The 9,603-nt window shown below is 40.2% G+C and overlaps 1 protein-coding gene across 20 annotated transcripts in view; it reads left to right on the top strand.

Annotated features, from left to right (window-relative positions):
- Positions 1 to 262: 262 nt before the first annotated feature.
- Positions 263 to 9,603, top strand: part of LOC108014978 (smoothelin) — a 42,289-nt gene continuing 32,948 nt past the window's right edge. For 9 of the 20 annotated variants that reach the window (XM_036820984.3, XM_036820982.3, XM_070997430.1 and 6 more), the window contains exon 1: positions 3,536 to 3,603. In XM_036820984.3, the coding sequence (XP_036676879.2) occupies positions 3,547 to 3,603 (57 nt within the window). In that variant the 5' untranslated portion in view covers positions 3,536 to 3,546. Of the gene's footprint in view, positions 531 to 3,535; positions 3,604 to 6,773; positions 7,098 to 9,603 lie in introns of those variants that run through there. The other 11 variants (XR_005014892.3, XR_005014891.3, XM_070997432.1 and 8 more) reach the window with 10 other exon arrangements.

The raw sequence follows: 9,603 nt of genomic DNA, 5'->3' as shown, positions 1-9,603 counted from the left end.
CAGCGGCTTGCAATCAGTCAAGAGCCTCCGCTCGTGCCAACCGCATCAGCCACGCCCCTCAGCCCTCCGCCCCTTTTTCTTGCCGCACAACCCGTACTTCGAACGTTCAAAAATTATCATTTTAAAGTGTTTTCAATTTTTTTTGACTGTTTTGTGGTATTTGATATATGCCAGTGTTTATTTTCGATATATTTGTTTTAAGAACATATATTTTTTTGAATATCTGTATTTCATCGGCGCATGTGACATCAACAAGTAAATAAACCGCAAATCAATCAAACAATCGCAGAGTGGAAAAAAAGGCAGCGCCCGCGTTTTAAACCGCGCGCAAGTCGCTGACAACTTTTCGCCGGAGAGCCAGCCGCAACTTGATCTTTCCGTAAATTAAACTATTTACTGTTTAAACATTTGCCAAGTACACAAAAATACATACGTTTGTTGCTCGCTGTCGTCTCGTCTAAAATTACAAAAGCCTCGAAGTCGACGTCTCTCTGATAAAAAGCTGAACAAAACAGCAGCGGCAGCAACAGGTGAGCACAATTACTCAGGTTGTACAGATATGGATGGTGTTTAGAGGGTGGCCGAGACTTAAGATTGACTACAATGTTGGGGAGGAATTCTAACAGTTCTGCGGTGATTTCTGCGGTTTTCCTGCCGCCTGGCGCCATCTAGTGGCGTCTTATTTGGATATTACGCATACATGACACTAGTTCAATGGCTAAAGTCTGTGAATCAGCATTGCGCAAGATTTACCTGATATGATTGTTTCTCAAGTTTTAAAGGTTTCTTCCTGAAATATTCATTTTAATCCAGCTCCATTTTGGTCACTTTTTGCCAAAGAACATGTTGTAACCCCCAAAGCAAAAGGCGAAAATTGGTCAACAAATTTCTGTTCCGGAAAGTGTTGGGGATTGTTAGCATAGGTTTTCAGCTGCTCAAAACAGTAGGTATCATAGCTATACGCCTTGATTTGGCCAAACTACGATGGAAAAACTGCAAAAAAGTTAATTTTGTTGACAGAAATCCGAGTCCCTATTTTCAGCCATAAAAAATTCACTCTTTTGGCTGGCATAATGCAACCTATAGTCCGAATGAGGAATGTTATACCTCGTTGAGCTCGTAATTAAAATTCCAATCAACTGTCATTTAAACCTAGATTTTTTTTATTTTTCCCATTTTTCGCAAAAAAAAACATGATGTAACCCCTTACAAAAATGCGAAAATTAATCAAAAAATAAATTTTTCTTGAAGTGATAGGGATCGAAAGCATATCTAGCAAGCTGCTCAAAACAGTCGGTATTTTAGCTGTACGCCTTTGTTTGGCTAAACTACGATTGAAAAACCGAAAAAAAAGATCGCGTTTTTGACAAAAATCTGAATATCGAATTTTACAACAATTTGATACCTATTTTTTGCCATAAAAACTCAGTTTTTTGGCTGCCAAAATAAAAATTAAAGTCAGAATGAGGAATGTCATACCTCGTTGAGCTCGTTGTTTAATTTCCAATCGACTGGCATTCAAACCTGAAAATATTTAATTTGTGCCATTTTTTTTCAAATAAAAGTGTTGTAACCCCTTACAAAAAATGAAAAAATTGGTCAAGAAATGAATTTCCCGGAAAGTGATGGGGATTGTTAGCATAGGTTGTCAGCTGCTCAAAACAGTAGGTCTCTTAGCTGTACGCCCTGATTTGGCCAAACTACGGTGGAAAAACAGAAAAAAGTATGTGTATTTTCAACTACGAGTATAATCTGAATCCTGATTTTGATGGCAGGAAATTTGAATATATGCTTAGTTCGGTTGCCATAAATCTTTGCTGACCAAAACCGATGGTTTTCGATAATAAAACGGTTTTTAATTGGCCAACAGCAAAATACGACGGTTTCGTTTTGCCGTTTTGGTAATTTATGAATTTATGGGATCGACGATCGGCGTTCTTAGGGCATTGGCCACACGCCAGCCCACGCGATTTGTATAAGGAATGACATACGGATCGTGATTCAAAGTGTATCTTTTGGTCGGGCGGACATATCTTTATTGGACCACTGTTATGATGGATGACCCATAAATGCGTTAAATGGATGTTCACCTGACGTCTAAATGCTTTGATTTGTGTTGGATTAGCTTATTGTGTTTAAATTGTTATGGCTGAAGGGGAGTATCAGTATTATGGGTTAATATATACATATTTGGAATTATATACAATTCAAATCTATAAAAATTGATATATGTATGTACATTATGATGTAGAACAATGGTATTGTTTTGATTTTAAGATTACAAAAATAGTAGGAAACTTTTGTGTGGCAATCTTGGGATTTGTAGACTCTTTTTCAATGCAGCAACTACTTAAATTCCTTAAAAATGAGAAAATAGTGTATCAGTCAGGTGAATGCCGATTGCGGCAATTCATTGAGACATTGTTGCTTGACACTTTTGAGCAGGGGGCTGCTAACTTGACCAGACTTTTCCACCTGTCCCATCTAGACCCCTTCCCTCCCTCTAACCAATGATCAATCGTAAGGTGCTCTCTTTCAAGCTGGCTCGGTTTTCAAGTTCAATTGCTCGATTGAATGGGGCTCAGGGGCCAACGAGTGTTTGCCCAATTGTGGTTTTGAACTTGTTTGGCTTTTGGCCGAGCTTTTTCCCGGCGAAGCCCCTCCCCTGCCAACCGCCCCTTTTGGATGCATTGCCAGTTGACCGAGCCCGTTGATGCTAACCAAAAGCGAAGCCAAAATGTTGCGGCCGTGCTAATCAAGCTGGCAACTGAAATGCACAAGAAGAAAATGCTGCATTGAATTTAATTTTATTTGCTTTAATAATTTATTAAAACCGATGTTTACTAAATCGGAAATATCTCTAGAAAAATAAAAAAACTAGTAGTGAATTTAACTTACTTATTACCCTCCACTGTTTTTTTTGAAACAATGTTTGCAAACTTGGAACCACAGAAATCTCTAGTAATATAGATAAACTAGTAGTGATGTAGTAAAAAATATTTTAAAAATGTATTGTACGTCAAATTTCAATTTAAAAACTAGGACTTTTAACATCATAATTTTTGGTCCGTGTAGAGGCGATGCACTTGGCTCTGTCATTTGTGCGATTGTTTTTCGAATTTCGAATTTTATGTATATGCCGCTGCTGTCCATGTTTGAAGTTGGCCATTTACGGGGGAAATGTCACAACTCGTTGGGGTGTGGGGATCTGACCGATTCTGGGCGATTCTCGATTCTCGACTCTACTCGATTCCATCCAATCCAATCGAATGCAATCCGATTCTGGCTCGCCTCGTTCGCAGTGCCCATAACACTGATCATGATCGATGGCAACTGATATTACTCAGTTAACTTGCGGAGCCTCAGGCAGCGGCGACAAATTATAATCATCAAATAAATCAACATGAGAAATGTGCAGCGAAATAATTGCATCATCGCCGAAACAAAAAATCTCTAACCATCGGCCACCCTCTATGGAAATAATCTTATATAAGCTGTACTATCCTTTGTAATGTTTATTTTCTTTTATTTACAGCCATCTTTGCCATGGAGGTGGAATGCGATCTGGGTGATATACAAAATGAGGAATTGCTGAGGAAAATGGTAAGTTTCGGGGGGAGAGTGTGGATTTTGGGCATTTCATAGCATCTTGATTTTATATCTTATCCCCCAAAAATCCTTAAAACTATTTGGTTTTCAATGGCCCAACATCTGGCCCGTTCCCAGCTCATTGCCAATGGGCATTGCCTTTAAAGCCCTGTTTTCCCCAGACGACACTTTCGAGAACTGGCCAGAAGCGATCCAGACCATCCATGGCCAGAGATCCACTCATTCGGTTAGTCAGTCGCATCCAAGCCAAACCCAACCCGGTTCAACCTGGCCAAATTGGGTCATTTATGGGGTTGCCCACTGTAGCTCGCTTGGCAGCGTGGGCCGCTAGTCGCTGACTTGGCTCAGACATTTGCAATAATCGTTAAAAAGTCGTTAGAAAAGTCAATGGAAAAACGATGACGATGTCGCATTGGGGACCTGGCCAAATAAATGATCTATCTATCTGCATTAGTGAAGAATAGAGGAGAGCGAGATGGGCTAGTTACTTCGTTTTTAGAATACCCTTTGATTGGCTTCCTTGTGTCTTGTAGAATTATATTATTTTTGATAACCGGGAAGGTTGAACCTGACTAATAATCTCACAAGAGATCTTAATAAACATTATATTATAATTGATAATGATGTGTGGTCTGGGATCTACAAAAAGATTGAGATCAACTGATCCTTTGATCTTTGGGATCATTTACAGGAATTTAACCTAATACCTTTTCTCAGATCATTATTAAAGTATTAATATATCGCAATCTTTTCTTTCTGGTTCCTTAATTTTGGTCTATAATATTATACCTTTATAGAGGGTATGAGGAAAAACACCAGACGAAAGAAGAAGCAGCGGCAGACGATCGAGAGCCCACGCAGCCGGGGATGGTGGGAGAGAGAGAGATGGGGAGTGAGTGAAAGAAAGAGAGGGATAGAAAGACAGAGAGATAGAGAGAGAGAGACAAATAGAGAGGCTGCGACTGCGCTGCGACTGCGACGGAGGCTGATAAAAAGCCTGCGATGATGACTCATTGGCCATGAATCAATTTCAGCTTTGGCCTCTGAGCCCGCTGACCGCTGATGGCCTCCTCCCCCACGCCCTCCCCCTCCTTTCTCTTTTACCCAGCCATCTGTTCTCCTTTCCTCCTTGACCAGGGATGGCTAACCAAGAATAAACATATCTAAAACATAAGATTCCCAAAGCCGTTTCTTAACCAATTATACTTATGTATATCCCTCCAGTTTCCTGTTCAGTCAATTACATTTAATTTAACATAAAAATTAGGCCTAAACTAATTTAAAATGCCCATAAATAACAAGAGTGTTGCGGAGATAACAAATTGCAGAGGTGTAGAGACAGCAGCTTGAATGCCAATGAATATAAATAGCAATCAAAGCGATGATTTGTCATTAAATCTTATCATATGCCAGGCAATTTAAAAACACTCGCCTATCTAATCAAATGAAATTTATTTGAATTTAACGAGGGAAGCCAATACATACACTCGTTTGATTGCTAAATTTAAAATTATATGTCATTAGTCAAGGCAAGAGTCTTAATAATGTCAGGGACTCCAAAATGTCAAAAATGATATTAGGTTTTCCTTAAATATTAAGGAATATGATACGGAGTGCATGAAGTATGGGGTATGTGCATCCCTGATCTCGACTCAGAATAAAACAAAACCCCAGAAAGCCGCGTTGGTCGGCCACGATCCGCGTCTCTTGGCCATGGGGCGATTCAATTCAGCTTCGAGTTTGAGTTCGATTCGAGTCAATTCGATTCGATTCAGGCCCGAGTCGAAAAATCGCGTGGGTCGCCAGCCGTCGACTGCTGAATAAATCAGTGAGCCAAAGTTGAATTGGCACACACGGAGCAATGAAAAAAAAGAGCAGAATAAATAAATAAAACACCCGCGTATGGCAAATGGCCAAATGCAGCAAGTGGCCAATGGTCAGTGGCCAGTGGCCAGTGGACAGTGGGCCACAAAACCAGACGCTGGACAGTGGGGTGAATTGGAACGACCGTCTAGTCACGACGTCTGCGTCTGCGCAACGTCTGCGCCAACGTCGATGAGTAATTTTGGGGCCCGTTCGAATACAAAACGTAACGATTCGATTGGAATAGGAATAGGAATGGTGGGCGCCAGCGGCTCGAGTGCTTTCCAAAAACGCTGAAAATAGTTTCGACTTAAAATAAAAAAAAAGAGCTAAAGGTGTTTATTAACATACTGCAACAATGACACCCACCTCCGGTCGCCGATCGAGTGATTTATTAATGCCAATCCGCACGGACACGGATTCTTTGCACAAAAGCCCGAAATCGAACACGTTTCAATGCAATCGCAGCGAATGAGCAATGCACATAAACATTACATACCTAAATTTTACAAACTTTTTAGTAATATTTGTTTTGGCGAAGTTGGTGCCCGATTGTGCTAGGTTACCCTTAATACTTCCACAAAACTTTACTTTAAGTAACTGCAATTGCAATCGATATCCAAATCTCGAAATTTAACCATGATATTTTCTAGTTGAAGTTGAGTTGGTGACCCCAAACTTCACAAATCCTTTAGGTTACTTTTTTAAATAAACATGAATAGCTATTGTAACTATATAAGTTACCTTTTTTTTGGTTTCTAGAGTAGGGATTGTTTTTAATTGTTTCTCGTTTGAAGGAAAACTACCTTTCGAGGTATTTTAAATTTTACCTGTTCCTAAAAATGGTAATTATCTCGAAATTTAACCTTGATTTTTTCTAGTTGAAGTTGAGTTGGTGACCCCAAACTTCACAAATCCTTTAGGTTACTTTTTTAAATGAACATGAATAGCTATTGTAACTATATAAGTTACATTTTTTTGGTTTCTAGAGTAGGGATTGTTTTTAATTGTTTCTCGTTTGAAGGAAAACTACCTTTCGAGGTATTTTAAATTTTACCTGTTCCTAAAAATGGTAATTATATATACTACCTTTAATATATGCACCATCAGTTTTGATGGCTGATTCGATCGTTTTGCCCCACTGTGCGGCTGGGCGGTCGCGTCATCTTCGTATTCGTCGCTTTTTCGTATTCGGTCATATCTCGGCTCGCTGCCGGCGTCGCTGCCGACGTCGTCCGCCGGTGACGACAGCGCCTAAGCGGCAGCGGCCACTTTAGGCGGCTTTGATTCTGATTGGAAACTTCAGTCTGATTTTGGTGCTCGATCGATTGCAACGTGCCGACGCTCCGTGAAAAACAACAACTACTCAAACAACAACGATCGCTTATTTTTTTTCAAACTATTTATTTATAAAACGCACAAAACCCATAAAAAAAAAAGAAGGGAGAACCCCACAGGATTAGTCACACCTCTTGCCACCAAGTGTTTTTTACGTGCTCTTTTTTGCCGGTGCAACAACAACTCAACGAAATACAAAAACTCCACTAACAACAAAAAAAAAAACCGCGGCAAGGAGAAGAATTCCCCAAACGAAAAAAAGGAATATAAATTCTTTTTTACCTGAGGTAATTTTCTGTCATTTTGACCAGAATACGGGGAATAAAACGCAAAAGAAGCTGCGAACAGGCCATAAAGCCCTCTCTTTCACCCCCTCGAGCCCCGTCTCTTTCGCTCTTTGGCCGTCTTCGCATAACTTTCACACTTTCGCACAGTTTAGCTCGACCTTTTTCCGCAGTCTTTGCATAACAGTTAGTCTGTAACTGTAGCTATATCTGTACATCTGTATAATACAGTCATCGTTGGCCATAATGCAAATCCTACAGAGGGGTCCAATCGACTTAAGGTCGAACGATTTGGCTCAAGACACCCCCACAATTTATTATTCAACAGCACAATCGATAGTGACAGTAATTGCGGTGGTTGAAACTCATTGCACACTTTTTTGTTGCGTGGGAAAATGGTCAAGTGCAATTTATTAGCCCTTATAGAGGTATTTTTAATCCAAATTATCGGAAGATGACATTGCAATTCGTTTAACTACGCGAGTTCTTCAGTAAAATGCACTTTGCTGCTAATGAAATATCTTTAAAATAATATAATAGCTCCCAAAAATATGTATATCTATGCAATTATCGCCCCTAGTTTCTAATAGATTGGCACAATGTTGGGGCTTCTTGAATAGGTTATAAGAGATACCGCCCCAGACCCAACGCCTGCCAATTAGCGAGTGCTACCTGTAGCTGTTTCTACACCTATTTATCTATCTCTAGCTGTATCTGTAACTGCGCCAAGTGGCTTGTAAACAAACAAACGGATCTTATCGGGGAATTAGTGCTCAGCTTGTGGGTTTTCGTCGCCAGTTGATCGAAGATCCCAACTAGAACAGCTGACAAGGGCGGGGGCGTGATTAAATATAAAGAGTTATACGAAGAGGGAGATATATACGATACGATACGTACGTACGACGGTGTATATGCAAATCGGTAGTGAATCTAATTACTGGCGAACAAGTTTACACCGCCGTGGGCCGTTGGCCTTGGTAACTGTTCTACGCTCTTACGCTTTTCCACTTTTCCACTCACGAAACCAGATCACAGCCGAAAGGGATTTATTTTCGGGGAGCGGGGCCCCCACTGTAATTAGCCATGGTAATTGCTCCCATTGTCGGAGATAGATGTTCCGATAAATCTTCGACGTACTCAATATGCAAAACTTTTTTGCGGTATCACCGGGGAAATCTCTTTATAAGGAAGGTCGGGGCAGACTGCAAAAACACCATCTGTTGCGAAAAATCACTCACACCAAAACCTATAACCTATAAGATTCACTTTCTAATGATCTTTGTTCATCTATGAATCCCAACTCAGAATTCCATCCTAGAAATTATGATTTCTGAGAGTCTATAAAAGAGTCTATGGCTCTCAAAACTTAATGAATTTATAATAAAATCAAAAATCAAGCGAGTTTTTTAAGACCTCAAGCAAAGTTCTCAGCCAACTATCGAATGATCTTCAGGCACAAGCGAGTTTAATTATCTGGGGATCACAAGACCTTGACTTGAAATTAAGCAAACTATATTTCGAGAAAACAAATGATTTTCCGGCTGCGAAACAAAAAAACTCCACCTGCACTAATGACTGTGGCTCCGATAATTGTCTGAAATATACGTTATGCATAAATATACCCCCCCCCCCCCCATTCCGTTTTCGTGTATGAGATCATTTTGGGCTTAAGATTTATACGAAACCGAGTTTTTGCTCGGCCCCACCGATATGGTGACGATTGCCGGCTATATATCACCTATGGATCCAAGCTTGCATTATAATTTCCCACACGCTTAACCGTTTGACAGCTGTCCATCGATCAAAATGCCGAAACCGAAAGACTCAAGACCCAAAAAATTGAGTTATTTTTTACGTTTTCCCATGGCACAGCACAGTGAAGACCGGCTAATGTGGGTCCAGTTAACTGGGCTCTTTTATATGCAAGCGACGGCCCACGAAAGTGCTCCACTTTTAGAACTCGGTTGGGGTTTTATGGAGCCATGTTTTATTCACCTGGGGCGATGTCATACCCAAAATAAGAAGCAAACAATTAACAGCGAAACCGAAAACACAAATAAGTCCACGAAAGCAAACATAAACATGTTTTGCCCGCTCGGCCGACTTCGCTGCCTCCGTCGACCGAAAATGACACAATTCAAAATTCTAGACCCTAGATTCCATCTTTTATACACTCTATATTCTCGATTCTCGGATCGCAATTGGGCGGCAGTGGCAATTAGGTCACTTTAATATGCATATGCACACAGTAGAGATTGAAGGGGAATCGGAATCGGAATTGTAGCGAAATTTAAATCGAAATTGCCATAAAAAACGCAAAACAAAATATATGTACACAGCAAGTGACGGCAATTAACGCCGGCAGCAAAGTGCAAAGCAATTTCGTACAGCTGATTGTAGTGCTTTACGCTCTCTGGTACTGAAAAAACACCTCCCTACCTTTAAGGTATAGAATTTGATTACAATCTGTTAGCGTAGTGTGTTTAAAATATAGATTGAAAGACATTTT

The sequence above is a fragment of the Drosophila suzukii genome, chromosome X (genome assembly GCF_043229965.1).
Source record: "Drosophila suzukii chromosome X, CBGP_Dsuzu_IsoJpt1.0, whole genome shotgun sequence".
Lineage (NCBI taxonomy): Eukaryota > Metazoa > Arthropoda > Insecta > Diptera > Drosophilidae > Drosophila > Drosophila suzukii.
The sequence above is the reverse complement of the archived record's forward strand: the minus strand, read 5'-3'. Positions and strand labels throughout refer to the sequence as shown.